This window comes from Penicillium argentinense (genome assembly GCF_028826775.1).
Source record: "Penicillium argentinense strain IBT 30761 chromosome Unknown utg000009l_segment0_segment0, whole genome shotgun sequence".
Taxonomy (NCBI): Eukaryota; Fungi; Ascomycota; class Eurotiomycetes; order Eurotiales; family Aspergillaceae; genus Penicillium; species Penicillium argentinense.
Genome location: NW_026622668.1, coordinates 4,553,712 through 4,573,973, shown reverse-complemented (window position 1 = coordinate 4,573,973; position 20,262 = coordinate 4,553,712). Strand labels below are relative to the sequence as shown.

Below are 20,262 nucleotides of genomic sequence, written 5' to 3'. Positions count from 1 at the left end.
GAGCAAAAGGCTTTTCTTCACGTGCGACTAGTTTTGACAGCAAGGTGGTCCGAGATCAGGGCAATAATCACGTAAAATACATTTCATCTGTCCAATGTATCGCGCCTGTTTCTTCCAATCTGTCGCTTAAGTGTTCCATCCTAGTTTGCTCCCCGTATTAAATAACCTCCATCTGAATTCCCTCGATGTGTGTCTATATTCCGCGTTTTCTCCATTGTGCCAAAATTGCAACCAAAGCATCAACTGGGCGTCTTGGCCCTGCACGCATTCAGTCTCATTGGTCCATATCATTTCGGATGGGCAAATCTCATATTAACTCTTCCGGGGCGGTGGTAAGCCAGATCAAAAGATTGGGTAAAATGGCGCAATGATGCCTGGGGGTTCAAAAGTCTACTTTGGCTGTTCTTTCGTCAAAGAGCTGGGAAATAGACCCAGAATAACTGAAAGAGTGGAGTTCGTCAGGTGCTGAATCACAATTTGTCGTAGATAGTTTCATGGTATGTCAGGCGTAATATCCTTTCGCTGCGAGGTTTCCCCACATGAGCTGAGCGGAAGGCGATGCTGTAAAATTCCTCATTCCAGAAGTAGTCCACCATACTAGTATGCGTTAATTATCGGATGTTTAAAAATATTCCGCACGGCTCTTACAGATATCCAGAAGTATATCATCTTGACAGTCTGTCATTATTCCCCATTTTGAACACCAATGGCCCCATTGCATCGAACAACGGCTGAAGATATGCAGTCCATACTTCGGTATCAGGTTCCAGGCCTGGGGCTCGAAGCTTGTCCAAACAATATTATCGGGTCGCCAACGATCAATTCTCCTGGTATACGAACTCAGCCTTAGTTAATTATGCTCAGCCGAAGTAGAGTTAAATGAAGAAACTGGCAATTGGGAATGGACTATGGCCACGATCCATTTGATAGTCTGCTAGCGGCCTTGGCATCCGCTCAGACCGGATAGCGGGACATAGTTCATCCGTTCTCGTTCGTTCTGGTTATCAGATAAGGCGGCAACCGTGTTGCTTATCAAGGAGCGCCAAGAATCTCAAACTGCTCTTATTCGTAAAATTGATTTGACCACAATATAACTAATTTCAAAGTGGCCGAAGAACGTCCAGCTTTCAAATGCGATTGATTCAAAGGCATAACAAAAAAAATCGCACTTCAAAATAGTCATATTTTCGAAACCCCCTTTGGTCTCAGGATCGTTTTCTGCGTCATACTCGCCAGCAACCGCCCATTTCCATTGAAGACCCTCCCTTCGCTAAGCGCCCTTGCATTCCCTGCGCCACAAGTCTGTCTCTCACTGACATGCCATTCTTTTAAATCATATTCGTGCGTTAATATCCGCAACGCAAAATCGAGAGTCGCACAAGCACTGGCCTGGGCCAAGCTGTAACCGGAATGGTTCGCAGGGATATATGCCAGGCCGCGGTCCATATAAAAGGCAAGGGCAGCGATTCGGTCGGCCTCGGTGTGAAGGTTACCACTTAGACGAAATCTATCAGCTGATACGATGCCTGAAACTTCTTTCTTGGCTGAATCGGCACGATGCGGATGGACCTCCATAATTGTGTCGAGAAACCTATAGAGGCCTGGCTCTTGCGTTTTCTCGGTCTCAGTTTCAACTGCCGGGGTAGATGGGACTGGGAGCTGTGAACGAGTCGAATAGTTCACCATGCTGGCCGGTTCATCAACGTGGAAGTCAGCCGTCGCGATCAAACACAGCTGTTCGGATTCCCCCTGGGACTGGAACACACGGAGATGTCGTGTTTGGAATGTCCTTGTATTGCGGATGGATTCAACATGGCATATAAGATTTTGGGATGTGCTCGCTGGTCGTAGGAAATATCCACTGATCGAGTATAAATGTTGACTTGTTGTGACAGTTGCGTAGGCGGCATTCACCGCGATGGCCAAGATGTTGCCACCGTAGGCCCAGTTTGCGAGATCTCCCATGCGGATCGGAGGAACTATAGAGCGGTAGCAGTCGCTCGAGATACGCTCGATGGCGATTTGATCGTTGAGAGAAATCATGATGGTTGTGATTTCGGTATCAAAACTGAGAGATCACAAAGCAACTGTACCACCTCACGTCTTTATGTTCAGTCCGCCCGTGCTTGGTCGGTAGAGAATATATTGTAATCATCTCGTCGCTCCACGTGTCCGAGGTATTGTAATCACCCAAAAACCCAGTTCCGAGGTTACCTTCTGGAAATGACTTCGATTATCATATTCAATGGCTATGCCCAGGTATATCAGAAGTTCTTTTGACCGAGGCTTGCAGCGCACGTCTGACGTCCACCTTTCTAAATCCAGGTGCGCGACCGAGGATGACGAGTCCGGACAGTAGTCCTAAAGCGATTAGCACGAAAATTATCATCGATCAAGGAACACTCACGGGAAAAGAAAGCTTCTAGATCTACGACATATGATAGAATGCCACCTCCAGCTGTTACTCCACCCGGAAGATGCAGCGTAGGAAACAAACCTCCGTTCACGTCCACCCCATGCCGCCTAAGATATCCCTCCACATCACGGCTATCAAACCACTCCCCTCCAAGTCCGTATATTTCCAGAGCTTTTCCTTCCCCCTTGTTTCCCAACTCCGTCCACGGCAATATTCCCAGGACCCGCCGCGGCATCCTACTATTCACCGGGTATATCGGACTCCCTTTCTCGTCGATATCGGGAAAATGTGCACCTGCGCCGCCGATATTGTAGAATGGTAAACCAAACACTTCCAGGGAGTCTGTACTACCACCCAGTAAGAGCTGTTGGAAGCGTGGCTGTGTCTTATCCCGATCTCTCACGCAAGGCACGAGCCGAAACACACGGTGGATCTCGCGGGGATCTGACCAGGATTCCGTAAAGAGGCGATAGGCGTGCTCGAGGCAATATCGCTGTAATCGGCGAGCAAAACGGGATTCCTGGAACGCGTATGTGTACTTCCTAGTCGACAAGGGAGGGGGAATGGATATGGTGTGGTGGTTTGAACTTGCGCATCAAACACTCGCCGTTGACGCGCGGAGTCTGAAGATGACTCGGCAGAAATACTCATTTCAATGTGGCTTTCACGATCGGCTAAAATATCATTAAGTCGCCTGAGACGCGCATATACATTGGGATGGGAGTTGTTCAGCTGCGACTCTGCAGCGACCTCAGACAGCCGAGCTATCTCTTCCACGGCGGCGCGCATTCTCGTTTCGAACTGTTCGGCTTTCGCAGTCGCATTTCGAAAGATTGCCTCCTTCTTCAGGCGATATGTGTGCTGCGCGCGGCGGACTTGAGTACGCCGACCAGCGGAGAGAATCGCATTGCTGCTGGCGTCCAGACGGGGGCGACCAGCTCGTTTCGATCGACGGACTTTCATTTCAGGGTGCGATTCGGTGTTTTCTGAAAGAGAAGACTGGCCCGGAGACTGAGCAGTCGATTCATTACTGGATGCTCCTTTCATAGCTATCTTCGCTGCGTGGTCTGGGCGAACGATTGCGGCAGTCGCAAATTGTGAAGTGATATTGTAACCATGAATCAGAACCTCGGCAACTCAACGCCCAACATTTACTCAACACTATTATCTCCCACCATCTTCACCGGCAACTACGAATCCGTCGCTGAAGGGCGATGGAACGGACAGCCTCCGGCATAGTCTCTCTGCGCTAACTCAGTATAGATGGCCTCTGTCTCTTCGAGTCCACGCTTCTCCTGTGCCGTCGGTCCGATCGTACGCAGATCATAGCCTGATGCTCCATACCCGTCGCCAGGCACTCCCCCATCCCCAAACAGCCGCGCAAAAATGGCCTTGAGGCCCCATCGGTTCTTGAACGTAGACGGGACATACCACGGATGTGCAATCCACAAGTCAATCGTGTACAGCCCAGTTTTCGGATCCGGCTTGTCATCTAGCACCCTCACAGCCCGCGACGGACCCCTTTGGAAGCGCTAGATACCTCAGGATAAACCGTCGCACGGTCACGATACCCCTAACTAACCCCTCAACAACAGCTCCAGGCTCAGTAAACCCCATACTGACGCGCACGTGTCTCTCCAACTTCGTCGCAATCACCCTGCGCACTAAGGGCCTCAGAAAACCCGGCAAATTCCACACAGCTAGATCCATCAACTGCCTGCCGATCACTCGATTCGACTCTGCAGGCTTCACGGCAACCCCTTCATACCACTTGACCCAGTCACACAACTCTTCTGCGAAATGCCCTCCATCCCTCCAGCCATTCTTGAAACTAGGCAAGGCCGTAAACGGAATCTCCATTGCCTCTCCGAGCGCTTTATGAAAAACACCCACCGCGCAGCGCTCGACATTCGTCAAAGAGCGCCATTCGCCGGTGTCCACAGCATGGAAAATATCCACTACCGCTGACCCAAGGGTGTGTAGCATATCCTCGTCCAGGATTTTCCCGGCACGTCTGTACCGTGCGTGAAGGTAGTTCATGCGCGCGATTCCGCGAAGGTGCATTTCCGACCCAGGGAGGCGATCGTGTACTTCTATGAGGACGACTTCCGTATCGGCAGCGCGCTTTGGGGCGTTCTTTTCGTTGAGTTGCCGAGTTGCTGTGAAGAGTTTGGTCATGGTCGGTATTGACCCCGTCTAGAATATGGTATTAATCCCACTTGCAGGGTAAAAATGGGTACATGTAGTGTTGTGACATACCTTAAGAAGGGAAAGTTTCATTGCGTTGTGCATACTGTATGGAAACTCCAGCTCCCGAAGTTCGCGGATTATTTGGTGTGCTTCATGCACAGACATGCTCGAGAGTTGGCGCTTTTTGAATCGGCTTTGGATGGTGTTTGACCGCCGGAAGCGACATCGCCGAACGATGAGCATGTAGAAAACCAGGCCGGCGGCGATGCAGAGGGTGAGCTCTGGATGGGTGCGAATGTCCATGACGAACAAAGGGCCGTATTTTGTTGTTGAAAAGCTCATCGTGTTCACAATTCACATTAGAAGGGCAATTTTAGAAGAGGATTGTGGTAGCACCGGCCGAGTATGCTATATAACATTAACCGACTCCACATGCAGGACTAAGATATTGTAATCAGCACCTGCGAGGGATCAATCAAATCAATAGTGATATCACGATATAGTTTATAATCAGAGACCCAAAGCCTCGGTAAAATGAAATCATTAAGTATCACTTGAGCTCAGTGCTTGTGGTTTCGGAAGGTGCCCAGGTGTGGACCTGACCAGAACCATGATGATGTTCTCCCTTCCCTAATTAGACAATATTCTTGTCGAACATGTAGCCGAACTCAAGAAGAAATGGTTTTTAGACGAATGAGGAGGTTTTATCCAGGATCTTCAGGCCCTCTTCAATTTCTTCTGCTGTAACAATAACCGGGGGCGCAAGTCGGAAAACGCCACCCATACCAGATAGGCTGACAATGTTGCAGGAGATACCACAAGTCATAGCGCACTCGGAAACTGCCTGTCCCAAATCGCTATCAAAAGACTTGGCCTTAGGGTTCGAGATAAATTCAATTCCCTGCAGGAGGCCACGACCACGGATATCACCTATAAACCAATATTTCTGCTGGAGTTTAATAAACCTCGACCGAAGCTGACCACCGCGCTCAGACGCATGTTTGCAAATATAATCTCTCAATCTGCAGCACTTTGTTGCCAACATCAGTTGTGAGCGGGTGTTGGAATCGGTAGTAAGCCACATGAGCCCAGCCTCCTTGCATCCGTGTTCGATTTTAACACAGGTGCTCACACATGGGAGAGGCAGACAACATCCCAGGGCCTTGGACAATGCCAGAATGTCAAGGACGATATTTTCCTTCTGAAAAGCGAGAATCTGGCTGGTACGCCCGACTCTGATCTGAGCCTCATCCATGATGACCAGCATGTCGCGCTTTTTGCACTCCATAAATTCGCTGCAAGTATCTCTCCGGAAGATCGAGCATGCCACCGTCGAGAGAACTGGCTACATGATAAGGCCCACAAGAGAGCCTACGCTCTGGTGGTCGATTATAGACCAAGCAAAATCGAGTTCAGTCTCCAAGTCGTAAGAACCATCGGGCTTACGGAAGGGCGAACGATACGCGTACGGCGAAGGGAATGCGAGTTGACCGGGCGTAACCAGTCCACCACCTTTTCGGCCGGCCGAATAGGTCGCGGAGCCAGAGCCCTGAGTGAGGCCGTGGTAACTGGCAGCAAATGAAACGATCTCGAATTTCCCTGTGTAGCATCCGGCCATCTTGATAGCAGCCTCGGTCGATTCAGATCCCATATTTAAGATCCCCATTTCTCGAGAGGAGCCGGGAGACAGCGTGCAAGTCGTTCGGCCGAACAACAACTGGATTGGTGAGGACCTTGTCTTTCAAAGTCTGCATGTACGTTTGGGTGCCCCACACAGGACTGTCAATAACACAATCCCCGTCACTTTCTTAGAAATCGTCGAATTTACCAACCAGCTAGCTATCTATCAATAAAAAAAAAGCTCTCCTGCCTCTCTACCCTCTTTCTCGGCCTGCATTGCCCGTTGAATACTCTCCTCCGATCGCTGTGTAGGCGCGTAGCCATACGTCTTTTTGAACTGCCTAGCTAGCTTCCTTTCTTCCTTGGCCAAATCCTTCTCCTTCCTAGCCACAATCGATCGATTCCCATCGCGTGTGGTTAATATACCGGTCTGACTGAGCTGTTTAACCTGTCGCTTAGTGTATTGACGTCGTACTGGCTGCTGCGCGGCCCTTATACGCCGAATCGTCTCCTGCGTCATCGCTAGCTCCTCCGCCGTCGTCTTTTGGTGCGCTAACACCTTAGTGAGATTTCGCTGCATCTTCTCCGAAAGGTCTTCGAGGTGCTTGGTAAGCTTCATCTGATTCTTCTCTAGTGTTTCAGCAGATTTCGGAGGGCTATTTTCAACACTAGAAGACGAGAGATTTGGTGGTGGTGATGGTGTATGCGAGCCCCATGAGCGAAGATCCGGTGCAATTAGGTCGGGGATAATCAGTTGATTGGTAAGATTGGCTACAATCTTACTACCGTCAACAGGATATATACCACGATCTTTAAAGGATTCGCGGATAATTCGCTGCGTAAAGGCTTTCTTGCGAATTGGCCCGATAATCGCTAGGAAATCTGATTTCCCATACGGCTGGCCACCCCAGAAAGCTAGCTCATTATTCATCAACCGGCATTGCTGCTTATAATTCAAAAAAGGCTTTCCGTCAAGTGGCTGGCAAGGATGTGTTGAATGTGGCGTAAATTCAAAAAGGATAATCGCATTATCCTCGCAAACTTGAATAAATTCGAATGTAAGATGCGCGCCATGACCGTCGAATATAAGAAAACGCCTTTCGCCCCGTTTCACGCGATGAGCCGTTAATTTGATAAAACAATCTAGCCATGATAGGGCTAAATCATCAGAAATCCAGCCGTTTGGAGATGTAGCTACCATCGTATCTGGTGGTAGGTTTTCGCTGCCGTAGAACCAGGCCTCCATAAAATTATTACCGGCGCTTTTGAATATAAAGAGCGGGTCCATCTGCCAGCCGTCCGCAGCAATACACTCCAATGCAGTGATATTTTCGCCTCTTTCTGATTCGGCTAGGTCAAGGCAAAATGATTTAGAGCCAATAACGTTTCTTGGTCGCCCTCGACCAGGTTGGAAGCCGCATTCATCGAAGTTGTATACTAGCCGGGCGGGGACGTTATGGAGCTGATTTTCAAGTAGGTCGTACCAGTGCTGAAGAAGCGCTGCGTCCTCGGCTTGAATACGCTTCAGTTCCTTAGTCTTCTGTTTCACAGGGGCTAGATTTAGGTGCTTTGGTAGGCACTTTTCAAAGCGATACGCCCACATCTTGCTAACCTGTCTATCCTGGCCCGCCCGCTCCAAAGCGCGATTTGCCCATGCCTGTATAATCCCCGCAGTAGGTGGGAGGTTCCAGCTACACATCTGCACGATCCAATTGGTTAAGGCCTGCCCCTGGTGTGGCTGCAGGGTTTTTGGATAAGATTTGGTAGGTGTAACAGGCGATTTAGCAGATTTGACGCGATCTGACAGTGTGGTGCGAGATACACCGAATTCACGCGCAATCTTCGATATATTCGGCTTCTTTGCAATAGGGCCAAACTGCAGGACTCAGCCATGCGAGAATCATCAAAAACAGGGGATTTAGTCATGTTGGGTGGTTGAATTGGCTAGTAGTAGCGAGATGTAAGAAAGTGACGGGGATTGTGTTATTGACGGTCCTGTGTGGCGCACCCAAACGAGAAGCGGAGTAAGGCACGGATAGGGGCCAGGATATCGTACCCCACGTCCATTTCGAGCGAAGCTAGTCTGCTGAATCTTTTATTTATTTTTATTTATTTTATTTTTTATTTTTTTTATGTACTCATAATGTTTGAGCTTGCGAAACTTGACTATTAGTATCTAACACTTGCCAAGTAACGGAATCGGTCCCGAAAATATAAATTTCGGATCCCAAACTCACCACGCCAAGGCTTACAGGTGTAAACGAAGCTCCCCCTCAAGAGGTTGCTAGTGCACTTCCGTTTATTTTTTTTTTCAAACTAAAGATCTATCTTAGAATTGTTAGCTGCTTCTAAAAACCGCGCAACTTCAGGTTGACAAAATTGTAGGGTTACATACCAAATGTATTATGCTCGACGTCATGACTCCGGTGAAGCGACTTGGGACGGGAATCTCGTGCACTACGTAGTGGGTATACAGCGATCATGACGAATTAGACTTGTGAAATCAAAGAAACTGGATTAGAAAGGCCAACCGCAATTTCCGAATGCACTGACCTGTCTGCCCATCCGGTTTCTATCAAAGACATACTTTATTCAGGTCCGGTGTTCCGGAAAGTTTCTGCCAAACGTCCGACTTTCGTCCCAATTGCCGCCAGGAACATCGTCTCGTCTCATATTCAACCTATAATAACAAATTTTCGCTGAATCTCGATCGTATTCAAAATCATCTACTCTGGGATATCCATGCATTCGTTTATACCAAGGGCGGCATGTATCGCTTCTTTAATACATCTCGCACACTCAGCCAACGATACCACAAGTGCAACCGATATCTATCTGGAAGTGTCAAGAGATGGCGGGAATAAGTCGAGTCCCCTTTTATACGGAATTATGTTCGAGGTAAGCCTCTCAAGAATTGTGTCCGCATCCTGGGCTCTAATTAAGAATCGGCACAGGAAATGGACCACTCCGGTACTTAAGATTCATCCGAAAAATAATTTTCGTCCGATATTAATAGTCAACTTTAGGAGACGGGGGTATTCATGGCCAACTACTACAGAATAACGGCTTCCAAGGATCAAGCCTAGGAATGACCTCCTACGCACCGGTCGGGGACGTGTCCATCTCGCGCGATACGTCTAAGCCCGTGAGCGAGGCCATCAAATCGTCGCTAAGTGTTGATGTTCCAAAAAACAGCACGGAGTATGTTGGGTTTGCCAACACAGGATATAATGGAGTTCCAGTCACCAAAGACACTTACAGCAGCTCATTCTGGATGATGGGCGACTATTCTGGAACGATCAACCTTCAGCTCATCGGATCAAACAGTGGAATTGTGTATGCCGACCACAATCTCACCGTCAACAGCACGAGGTCCAAGTTTGCCCAGTTTGAGACATCATTCAACTCGACTGCATCACCAGACGGAGAGAATGAATGGCATTTGACATTTGATGGCTCAAAGGTTGCTGGAGACTCATTGAATTTCGGATATATTCAACTGTTTCCACCGACATACAAGAATCGAGAGAACGGACTCCGTCGGGATCTTGCGACAGTACTCGAAAAGGCAAATATGTCATTCCTTCGATTCCCCGGGGGGAAACAACATCGAAGGCCTGCAGATTGACAGCCGTTGGAAGTGGAATACGACGATCGGGCCACTCGTCGACCGACCAGGGCGCGAGAGTGATTGGTTTTATCCAAACACGGACGCAGTCGGATTGGACGAGTATCTGTGGTGGTGCGAAGACATGAATATGACACCAGTCCTCGCTGTGTGGGCAGGAAAGTCATACGGCGGCATCGTGTCAGAGTCCGACCTCGAACCCTATGTCGACGACATCATGAACGAGCTTGAGTATCTTCTCGGTGATTCGAAGACAAAATACGGGAAAATACGCGCTGAAAATGGTCGCGAGAAGCCGTGGAAGATCGAGTATGTGGAAATCGGCAACGAGGACGATCTTACTGGTGGATGCGATACCTACCCGAATCGCTTCGATCAAATCTACAAGGCAATCCACAAGAAGTATCCGCATATCACTCTCATCGCATCGAATGGGGACTCTTCTTGTCTTCCGTCCCCAGTTCCAAGGGGCGTCATTCTTGATTTGCATCTCTACCGGCAACCAGATGACTTTGTCGCTTTGTTCAATCAATTTGACAATCATCCTCGACATCAGCCTGTTATGGTCGGTGAATACGGTTGCCGAAATACGTCCGATGCGAAAGGGACGTACTGGTCGTATCAACAGGGGACATGCAGCGAGGCGGTGTATATGATCGGTATGGAGAGGAACAGCGATATTGTGGAGATGGCAGCATATGCACCTGTGCTGGAGCATTTTGGATTCATTTCCTGGTCGGTAAGTGCTGCCAGAAATCAGAAACACGAAGCCCAAGGAGCATTGAAAAGCTGACATCAACAATAGCCCACGATGTACGGCTTCAACTCCAGCCCAGGGTCGATAACGCCTTCAACATCATACTTTGTGCAGCAGATGTTCGCTTCGAATAAAGGAGACACTGTCCTTCCGGTCAAGTCTTCTTCCAAGTTCGGACCCCTGTATTGGGTGGCAACAAAGAGCGATGCCGAGTGCTATGTCAAGCTGGCTAATTACGGGCCGGACCAGCAAAATGTCACAGTGGGCGTCCCGAAAAGCAAGTCAGGTCGGCTAGAAATGCTGGCGGGCTCTCGTCTCGAGGGGAATCAGCCATACTCGGTCACTGTTCAGACAAAACATTCGGAGGTCGAGCAAAATCAGGGTAATTATACTGTCCTGATGCCACCATGGGCCGTTGCGGTGCTAGCAGTGCAGTAGAGAAACAGTGTCCAATATGAGCAATGAAAATCCTTATTCAGTCGTGCACTTCCGCGCTTCAAAGACGTGTTTATAAGCCGATCAGGCTTATCGGAAATTCGACAAGTTTATCTCGTACATAATCCGCAAATCCCTTGCCGAATCCATCCAGTCGACTAGAGCTGCTAACTCCTCTTCCCAGAATCCCGTAGATCACGAAATGTACAGCATGTATATGCGGGAACTCGACTCTCTCAACGAAGAAAGAATCATCCCAGTCATCATCATCTTTCATCATATCCTTCAATCGCTGACGACTCATGTAGGACCGTAGCCAAGACCAATATCGAACGTCGGTCACAAAGAGGCCAAAGTTTAGATTTGCGCCTTTATCGCCGGACCTTCCGAGCGCGACATCTCCTAGACGGATGCGTTGAGTTGGAGACTTTAGAATGTTGAGCTCATTCACTGACGGAGTGTGGTCGCAGGTAGTGCGAGGTGGCAGAGGCTTGTATTGTGGTGGATGTCCGGTTGAAAACGATTTGATCGAATTTGGACCATCCATAAGGTTGATTTTCTCGTCGATTTCGTTTTGCTTCACGATTGCAGGGTAGTAGGCAAGGAATGGACGAGGTAGGAAAGTGCGTTGATCAAGAGATGAATGGAATCCTATTCAGAGTATTCCTATTAGCTTCTAGGAGGTACTGGTTAAGTGCAAGACTTGCCAGAAAAGTGCTTGAGCGAAATAACCCTCATCGCTTTTGCCACCCCCAGTACAGCTTCTGCGGAGGTAGAGGCAACGAAAACTCGCAGGTATGTTGTACTGCTCCGCTGGGTAATCGGGTTGCTAGCGGGAACACCAATTCTAGAATCAAGGTTGGTATCAGGAGGTGCCAGGAATATGGAACAGTGGATTCGGTACCTTTGAAACTCGAGTATATCGAACAATTTCATGGCGTCCGGTGAAATGAAATGGAGAATCTGGCGTTCAATTAGATCCCATTTTTCAATAGTTCCATACCCAGTTGCGTTGATAAGAAGCTGTGCTTCGTATCCCCCCGGATAAAATACAGCGAGCTTCGTGGCTGGCGGTGGAGCATATCCCCGTATTCCATGAACCCGAACACTTGAAATGTGTGAGCAGGTGAATCATACCACAGAAGTTAGAGACTTACCGATCTTTTCCAGCCTGCCCCACAGTAATGTCATCCAGGATAGCACTGACATCGCTGTTCAGGTAGATGTTTCCTTGCAGCTCATACAGAAACTGGCACCGCACTGTATCAACATTAACCATCCCACCAGTACCTTCATGCTTTGTCACAACACAAGACCCATCGGCTTCTATCTCCGCAATCGGAAAGCCAGGCTCAATGAAATCCTCAATTGAAAACCTGTCGAATCCAGCAAAGTTTCCGCCCGTGATATACGCGGAGCGTTCGATGAGATGGCCGGTGACTAATGCGCCAGCAAGACAGTCATAGTCCGAGTCACTCCATGAATGCCAATACCAAGCAGCAGCGATGACGGGACTTGCATCAGCTACACGGCCACAGATGATGATGTCGGCACCACGACGCAAATCGTCCACAATACCTCGAGCCCCAAGATACGCATGGGCCGACACCATAGGAACAGAATTCAGAGTGTTAAGGAAGGCATAGGTAAGCCGTCCAGATCTGACCGACTCGTCACTCGCATCGAGGTGTTGTAGCTCGTCCTTCGTCTGTGGCATGGTCGGCCCAAATCTCGGGAGAACGTCATCGCCAGATAGATATGCGACATTCAAGTTGAATTCTTTTGCACGGACCTTGTCGCTCTCAGTATACGTCGCACGGTGAGGGCTGTCTGCTTTCTTACCAGCTCGCTGACCTTCATGGAGAGGCCTTTCGGGTTTAGAGCTCCCCCGTTGATGACCACTTTGATTCTCTTGTTAGAGATCACCTCTATAGTCTGCTTAATGCCTCCCCATGCTGTCTCTTCATAGCCCGGGTGCTCTCCAGCTTGGTTTGCTTGCGCATTGTTGGCCATGTTTACCTCTGCAGCCTCGTTAGTATCCATGAATGTCCATGACGAACAAAGAGTACATACCGGCAAGATAGTCACCAGTAATGAAGTCGACATCTCCTAGAGTTGCTTGACGGTACATTTCGTGTGCAGTATCACCTTTCCACGAATTAGTAAATACTCAAATCGTGCACAGTCGAGGTGCTTGTGTCGTTACCATGGTATCCAGAGCAATTTGCGACCCGGACTGGTCGCCGGTGTTTTGTTGTTTTCCATTGACATGATTTAATCGACGCTGTTTTCAATAATTCCCACAGTATCCTGCAGAGTTGTAATATTCGAGCTCATATTTTTTAAAAACCCCCGCCGGCGAAACCTTCAAACCTCGGGCGAAGAGGCCCGAGGCAAAGACGAGGATCGCCCATTGTGGAGCTAAGATGGAGCCAATGCGGCGCAAAATGCTGACTCGCACGCATTACCGGAATCTGCTAGGCAGTTTTATGTCGGCATAACGTGGCCCCACAATGTTTCCGTCGACTCTCTGAAATCCAGGAACAGTGCCTTGGAGTACTGTTAGGTATTGTGTGCAGTTAACTGCACGGAGGGTGTATCACGATGGCAAAATGATCGTCCCCCGCGCACTTACGCGTCTATTCCCACCATCTGGGGCACTCACCCAACTCCGCATGACGAAACGATCGGCATTGTACAACCCGGCTACACGGCATGATGCTCGCCATGATCAGTCAACTAGCGGCCCCTACCGATGTGGAATTGGGGTGAAATGCAGGCCAGTGTCTCAAGTTTGGGTAGCCTGAGCTTCGCCCCCGTCGCACTATAAAGCCATCAACTACCTCAGAAGCGATCTGCCATTTTACCGTCGTCGATCCAGCCTCAAAACCCGAGCCCAGATCGACACTCCGAATTTATCTTGCAGAATGGCTATCCAGGCGCACGAGACTGTCCAAGGCGACAGCGTTTACGGACCTGGCACCTATATCGACAAAACGGTTCTCTCGGTTCCCGAGGATGCTCAACGTATCTTGAAGCTGCTCGCCTCACGGACGCCGGGCTTCAACCAGGATCCTGCCTTTTTGGATACCGTCAAGTTCGAAGGACGTCCGACCCCCATGATCCCGGGTCCGCTCAAAGCACCCGTTTTATCCGCGGCTTTGCATGCAATGTGTGGCTTGGTTGCGAATGAGCTGCTCGAAATTCGTGATGGGACATCAGTCAAAGACGCGAGTGTGACTGTGAACACCGATCATGCGGGCATGTGGCTGGGGAAGACATTCACAGCCTACGTGAACGGAGAAGACATCTCGACTCTGGCCCGCAGGCGTGCCCTGTCGAAGATCTTTGATCGTGACTTCGAACAAGGGTTCGGAGTCGGTCCTCTTGCTGGTAGAGCGACTGCACTATATCCCACCAAGGACTATAATGTCTGGTATCAGCTTCATGGGTCTTTGGATGCAAGCAAAACTCTTAAGTCGATGGGCATTGACATGGATGTACCTCTGAAGGACTTCAAAGAGGGCTATGATTATATCCGCGAGCATATTCAGAAGTGGAGTCCCGATGAACTGGAAATGCACAATGTCCGACATGGACTGTGTGGAAGTATTTGTTACTCCCCGGGAGGATGGAGAGAGACCGAGATGGGCAAGCGCCTTGCCGAATATCCCCTTGTCAACTACACCCACGAGTCGTATGCACGACCAACGCCGGCTGTGCCACTCCCAATACTGCCAGATCGCCGACCTTTGGCCGGCATCAAAGTTCTGGAGATGGTGCGCATCATCGCCGGGCCTACTGTTGGTGTCACCTTGGCCTCTCTTGGAGCCGATGTTATCCGAGTCAACTGTAGCAAGCTCCCCGACCTGAATGTGAGTAATTTCCCCTTCATCTGCTTAGTTCCAGGACTAATCAAGATTGATAGGCTCTTCAATTGACTCTTAATGCTGGAAAACGCACCGTCGACCTTGATATCAGCAAAGAGAGCGACATGACGCAGCTCAAGAGACTCCTGGAAGGAGCAGATGTATTCGTTCAGGGCTTCCGTTACGGCTCCCTAGATCGAAAGGGTCTAGGCCTGCGAAACATGCTCGACCTGGCAGCAAAGCGAAACAAAGGCCTCATCTACGTCGATGAAAACTGCTACGGCCCCGCCGGTCCCTTCGCGGAAAGGCCCGGCTGGCAACAGATTGGTGACGCAGCCTCCGGCGCTTCATATGTGATGGGTAAAGCACTCGGGTACGACGAGGGGACTAGCGTGCTCCCCCCTCTCCCGATCTCCGATATGACGACGGGTATAGTCGGCGCATTGGCGACATTGCTGGCTCTTCGTGATCGTGCACGACATGGGGGCTCGTATCACGTTGTCAGCTCGCTGGTTGCAGGAGACACAATCTTGGTTGACCCTGAGGTTGGACTGTATCCCGTGGATGTAGTGCAACGAACGCTTGACGAGTTCCAGTTTGATCGTACCTCGCCGGATCAATTTGTATCGGAGATTATGATTCAGGTCATCGATGGGTGGAAGCGAGTGTTCCCGGAATATGTGGCACAGGATTCGCCCTTTATGACGAGCTTTGAAAGTACGCCGTGGGGACGGATGGAGATATTGAAGCCGGTTGCACAGCTTGGGGATGAGCCGGCTACGCCACATTGGAGTTCACCTCCTGTGCCGATCTGCCAAAATGATGGCATGATTAGTTGGGCTTGAATGGAGGAATTGGAGATCGCGTTTGAGTGCAAATTGTAACGGAGGCCAGCATGTGTTTCTCGGTCGCATTCCCTAATATAATTATTTACAATAGTCTTATATCTCATAGTGATGTAGAACAAGTCATATTCATGTACACAGAGTGTATGATGTAACGACAAGGAGGTCATAGAAGACGCTAGAGCGTATTTCTTTCGTCGGCAGCCGCTGCAAGAGCAGCCTGAACCATATCTTGTTGTCTCGTTACGAACAGACTGTGGTCCGCATCATGTTCCACCACCTTGATTTGAACCCCTGCCACGCGTACTTTTTCAAGCATAATATCTTGATATGTCTTCGACACAACATAATCTTTCAGCGTGCTGATGTAGGTCGTTGGGGTGGTCTTCCAGGCAGAGCCCGTAGTTTTGTCAGAGAATACCGACGAGGGAAATCGGACCAACGTCTGAAGAGCCCTGTCGATTGTCGCTTGGTCGGCTTCGCCGCTGAAAAACCCCAGCCCTGGATCTTTCAAAACCGTCGACCCGTCCGCCGCTGTATCAATGTACTGATCCCAAAGTTGATCAAACCCGGCCGCTTGCACAATTTCCCATATCGTCGACCCGGGCTCGAGAATATATGCGCACAGATAGAGTAGGTGAATGACACCGCCAGGTTGGCCAGCTGCTTTTCTCTCGGACAGCGATAGGCCCTTAACGGCATCGGTGCCGACTGCGCCGCCATAAGAATGCATAATCATAAGGACGCGCTCACCGGAATCGACTGCGGACTTGACGACATCCCTGACACACGCAACATCATCTGGGAGGGAGGCTCTTGGAGGCGACGATCCGTTGCATGTTGGCAGGCGGGGACAATAGACTTTGAACCCTTGGGCCTGTAACGCTTCGCAGTAGCTTTGGTAATTGGGAGGCGTATGCCAGGCACCATGCACGAGAACAACTGTTGGCAGAGATGACATGATGCAGATGGACAGGGGTGAGGAATGTGGGAAAGATTAGATTTGTTGTCAGCTCACCTGGCTGTTTGCACCGCGATGATGGCTGGGGGTCTTGCCCCACCACCCCACTCCAACAGCCTTATGCTGCGAAGACATGGCACAATATTTGTGAACAGAGTATTCGATATTCCCAGTAATTTGATTCTCTTAGATTAACAAAATTTTGACAACTGTGAAGAGATGGTCCGAAGTGAGTAATCAGGATTGCCGCCCGAAGCCCAACTGTACCACCGCATTCTCGTTGTTTGTGTTTGTTGTAGCCATGGTGGTATTTTTGCTCTACCGATGTAAGCAAGAGCAACTTAATCATAAAATAGTCACTCGGCAGTAGTAAAACGTCAGAGAAGGAAATCTGCCCACCAATTGCCCCTCGAGCAGATTGCGTGATCAAAAACGCCTCCCGAGCTCGAGTCCGTGACAGAATCAGGAGGAAATGGCGAGATTAAGGGCACCTCGAAGGTAGTTAAAGTGAGGTAATAACTTAATTAGGCTCGTCAGTGGCCTGACTGGGGGAATACAAACTGGCAGGAAGTGCCGGCTAAACTGCAGTTTTCCATTAAATTTTCCAACGCAAGACATTCTGAGTCCTAGATTCAACCTCATCTGTTTGGACCAAAATCGCCACCCAAAACAGCGCTTTTGAAGTATCCACGCTAAACGGCAAGCTTCTGCGTTCGAATCCAGCCCATCGGGCCCATGTACAATCTCTACAGCTTCTCGGTGTCGATGTAACAGCTTCCAATGTCACTCTGTGCAGTGATCCGATCGGCTGGGGCCGGGGCTGCAGGTTCGGATGCAGCTGCAAATCATCACATAAGGAGCCTTACATCCAGCTGAGGTACCAATGTGGGGACGACCTGACAGTTTGCGCCCAAGAGAAGAGCAGGGGGTGGTTACACAAATCTGTGCAGATAGCTAGGCCTCGAACTACCCCACAATGAGGAATCCCAAGTTGATGACCGTCATACCGTTATTCTGCATCTAAGACAGGGTTTCCCTGGAGAAAGTAACCCTCGGTTGAGTGGATAGCTACGGGTAATCTCAGTGTGCGATGTAACTGTAGAACAAACACTACGATGAGCCACTGTGCCGAGCTGAGACATCTGCAGTGAGAACCCCTAATGACGCATTGCTATACTGTTTCAATCACATTGCTCACTGGACGACTCTGACTGGATCATTCTGATATGGTCATCAACCTCACTTGAGACTCTTCCCTAATCAAGGCCTCTACGTTACAACCACCTTCCAATGAACAGATGCAATGACACGTAACTTGGATAGTCAAGACTGCTGTATGCTACAATGAGCTACGTTATGTTGATGTGGCAATGAGGTTCCTGCAACGGTCATACAAGGCGACAAATCGATTCTCCTCAAGTCATCGGGCTCATGCGTGAACTAACATCGTAGTTATTGCTCGGAGATCTTCGAATATAAATACCCGGAATGAGAACCAAGGACCAGCTGCCACCAGGGCATCAATCCACACAATCACATTCGCTACATTATCCAAAAGAGCCACAGCTTTAGCCACATTCAGGAACCATGCCTGTCTTGTACGCTCACGCTTTCATTTGGACCCTGGGACTTGCTTCCTTGGCAATGTCCGCCCCTGCCGAGAATATTCCCTCGGACAAGGTGTCGACCCAAAACAATTTACAGATGACGCCTCTTTGTAAGCCTGACAGCATCGTGGCAACAAGATGGACAGCACGCTGACGGTAATAAACAGGCGACCTGTTTTATGAGGTGCAAACCGGCGACACCTGCTGGGACATAATCGTCCGCAACGAAAACACCTTCACGATGAGGGAATTGCTCTGCTGGAACCCAGATATCAACCCCGTCTGCACGAACCTCATTCCAGGCCGGGACATCTGCGTTGGAGTCCTGTACCCAGGCCCAACCTGCTAGAGACCTCTAGCTGTATCCTACGGGCGGAAGACATCAAAAGGGGAGCATGGACGTCGGCAAACTACTTGAAAGCTTCAATGTCTGCAGTATCCTAATGTGCGATCTCGGAGGTTTCCTATTCCGAGCGAGTATTGTCGTTCCTTTCAGTGATTTGAAAAGTATCTAATCAATCTATGTCTGGTTAATGTTGGTTTCCTCCCCATGCCTTTTCCAGGAACTTCTTCATCGTAATTGGCTGCACTTCCGGGAATCGGCTATTGAGGCAATTTTCTTTCGGGAGGTCGAAGACGCCCTTCACGGTGAGCCGGCTGACTAGCGCAGTCACTTCTGTCAGCTCTTCCTCTGTACAGCCGAGGTCACTTGGCATGGGCGGGTTGGTGACGTTGCCCGCTTTGATTCGATCGAGGCTGTCGTAGGTGACTTTGAACTTCTCGCCTGTTCAAAGAGTCAGATTCAAATATCGGGTTATGATCGAAGGCAGGAGCATGTCGCGCGAATAAAACTCACCCAGAATCTGCTCCGCCATCGCCAGGATCTGGTTATAGGTAACCTCATCGCCCACGACAACACTGAATTCCGGCCATTCTTGAAGATCCAGTACCTTGACCATATACTGAGCCATGTCGTACGTGTAGGTCATACATATCACATCGTTGCCGTCACCTGGGATGGCAGCCGTCCGGCTTGAGATATTAATTCCGAAGCTGTATGGCTGGAGGTTGGTTTTGACATGTGGCATTCCCCAGTAGTCCATGAAGAAACCCGGGATAACACGGGTATACTTCAGAGAACTAGCCTTAAGACGATCCGCCGCATCTAGCCAGAACTGGATGCTAGGATCGATGGGAAGAAGGCTGTGAAGCAAAAGCGGCGATCAGTTGCTTGATTAAGAAGATCGAGGTTGTTGAACTTACTCGGCCGTTTGGATGAACGAATATTCGCTTGGGATAAATCTTTCAGTCACTTTTGACTTGTCGGCAGCCTCGATCAGGTTGAGTTGGGCTTTGCTGGTCTCCTCGGAGACGAGGCCGATTGCCGAGATGATGGTGTGGATGTTGTGGTCCTCGAGTTGCCTCGTAAGGACAGGGATGTCGTCGTAGTCGATCCTGATATGAGATACTGCGCGGGTCACAGATTCTTGCTTCAGTTCCTACAATAGTCTTAGCTTAGATAACAGGGTTAGGAAAACGCAACGGTCTACTGACATTCCGTGACAACACAACGACGTGAAACTTCGACTGCTCTGTCAACGTCTCAACGAGAGTTTCGCCCACGCCTCCCGTGCCACCAGCTACTGCGACGGTATTCATGGTGTTCGGCCTCGGTTTTGATCAAGCAGAGACAGAATGCGGTTAGCTGGATGGGGTTGCCAGCCGGGTAAAGCGAGCAGGACAGCAGGTTCTTCCCTCCCTCTTGAGCCCCACCATTCTGATTATAGATGTCCCGCGGCTATCCGCCAGGGCTTTTCTAGAGCTATCGCAACAGGGGTTTGCATTGATAGCGCGCTGCAGGATTCAAATCTAGACTGGAAATATGTCACCAATATCAAATCATGTTTACTACTTTTAAGGTTTGCGACAGTTCG

General features: G+C 49.6%; 11 protein-coding genes across 11 annotated transcripts; 3 read left to right on the top strand and 8 right to left on the bottom strand.

Moving 5' to 3' along the window:
• Nucleotides 1-1,179: 1,179 nt before the first annotated feature.
• N7532_009283 (thioesterase family protein) lies at nucleotides 1,180-2,043 on the bottom strand (the record flags this gene model as incomplete). Its single annotated transcript, XM_056621774.1, has 1 exon — nucleotides 1,180-2,043. The coding sequence occupies one exon, from the start codon at nucleotides 2,041-2,043 to the stop codon at nucleotides 1,180-1,182; it is 864 nt and encodes a 287-aa protein (XP_056472580.1).
• Nucleotides 2,044-2,815: 772 nt separating this feature from the next.
• Nucleotides 2,816-3,463, bottom strand: N7532_009282 (uncharacterized protein; the record flags this gene model as incomplete). The annotated part of the gene is made up of 1 exon (XM_056621773.1): nucleotides 2,816-3,463. One exon carries the CDS (start codon nucleotides 3,461-3,463, stop codon nucleotides 2,816-2,818), a length of 648 nt encoding a protein of 215 aa, XP_056472579.1.
• A 143-nt stretch (nucleotides 3,464-3,606) lies between these two features.
• Nucleotides 3,607-4,594, bottom strand: N7532_009281 (uncharacterized protein; the record flags this gene model as incomplete). The annotated part of the gene is made up of 2 exons (XM_056621772.1): nucleotides 3,607-3,937; nucleotides 3,999-4,594. 2 exons carry the CDS (start codon nucleotides 4,592-4,594, stop codon nucleotides 3,607-3,609), a joined length of 927 nt encoding a protein of 308 aa, XP_056472578.1.
• Nucleotides 4,595-5,291: 697 nt separating this feature from the next.
• On the bottom strand, nucleotides 5,292-5,861 carry N7532_009280 (uncharacterized protein; the record flags this gene model as incomplete). Its single annotated transcript, XM_056621771.1, has 1 exon — nucleotides 5,292-5,861. The coding sequence occupies one exon, from the start codon at nucleotides 5,859-5,861 to the stop codon at nucleotides 5,292-5,294; it is 570 nt and encodes a 189-aa protein (XP_056472577.1).
• Nucleotides 5,862-5,951: 90 nt separating this feature from the next.
• Nucleotides 5,952-6,257, bottom strand: N7532_009279 (2-2-dialkylglycine decarboxylase; the record flags this gene model as incomplete). The annotated part of the gene is made up of 1 exon (XM_056621770.1): nucleotides 5,952-6,257. The coding sequence occupies one exon, from the start codon at nucleotides 6,255-6,257 to the stop codon at nucleotides 5,952-5,954; it is 306 nt and encodes a 101-aa protein (XP_056472576.1).
• A 2,858-nt stretch (nucleotides 6,258-9,115) lies between these two features.
• Nucleotides 9,116-11,049, top strand: N7532_009278 (Glycoside hydrolase superfamily; the record flags this gene model as incomplete). Its single annotated transcript, XM_056621769.1, has 5 exons — nucleotides 9,116-9,124; nucleotides 9,181-9,196; nucleotides 9,253-9,782; nucleotides 9,850-10,593; nucleotides 10,660-11,049. 5 exons carry the CDS (start codon nucleotides 9,116-9,118, stop codon nucleotides 11,047-11,049), a joined length of 1,689 nt encoding a protein of 562 aa, XP_056472575.1.
• A 1,150-nt stretch (nucleotides 11,050-12,199) lies between these two features.
• Nucleotides 12,200-12,763, bottom strand: N7532_009277 (acyclic terpene utilization AtuA family protein; the record flags this gene model as incomplete). Its single annotated transcript, XM_056621768.1, has 1 exon — nucleotides 12,200-12,763. One exon carries the CDS (start codon nucleotides 12,761-12,763, stop codon nucleotides 12,200-12,202), a length of 564 nt encoding a protein of 187 aa, XP_056472574.1.
• A 1,210-nt stretch (nucleotides 12,764-13,973) lies between these two features.
• On the top strand, nucleotides 13,974-15,760 carry N7532_009276 (CoA-transferase family III; the record flags this gene model as incomplete). The annotated part of the gene is made up of 2 exons (XM_056621767.1): nucleotides 13,974-14,921; nucleotides 14,975-15,760. The coding sequence occupies 2 exons, from the start codon at nucleotides 13,974-13,976 to the stop codon at nucleotides 15,758-15,760; spliced, it is 1,734 nt and encodes a 577-aa protein (XP_056472573.1).
• A 178-nt stretch (nucleotides 15,761-15,938) lies between these two features.
• Nucleotides 15,939-16,721, bottom strand: N7532_009275 (alpha/beta hydrolase; the record flags this gene model as incomplete). Its single annotated transcript, XM_056621766.1, has 1 exon — nucleotides 15,939-16,721. One exon carries the CDS (start codon nucleotides 16,719-16,721, stop codon nucleotides 15,939-15,941), a length of 783 nt encoding a protein of 260 aa, XP_056472572.1.
• A 1,587-nt stretch (nucleotides 16,722-18,308) lies between these two features.
• On the top strand, nucleotides 18,309-18,677 carry N7532_009274 (LysM peptidoglycan-binding domain-containing protein; the record flags this gene model as incomplete). Its single annotated transcript, XM_056621765.1, has 2 exons — nucleotides 18,309-18,438; nucleotides 18,496-18,677. 2 exons carry the CDS (start codon nucleotides 18,309-18,311, stop codon nucleotides 18,675-18,677), a joined length of 312 nt encoding a protein of 103 aa, XP_056472571.1.
• Nucleotides 18,678-18,858: 181 nt separating this feature from the next.
• On the bottom strand, nucleotides 18,859-19,987 carry N7532_009273 (uncharacterized protein; the record flags this gene model as incomplete). Its single annotated transcript, XM_056621764.1, has 4 exons — nucleotides 18,859-19,112; nucleotides 19,185-19,531; nucleotides 19,592-19,827; nucleotides 19,883-19,987. 4 exons carry the CDS (start codon nucleotides 19,985-19,987, stop codon nucleotides 18,859-18,861), a joined length of 942 nt encoding a protein of 313 aa, XP_056472570.1.
• Between the last annotated feature and the right edge of the window lie 275 nt (nucleotides 19,988-20,262).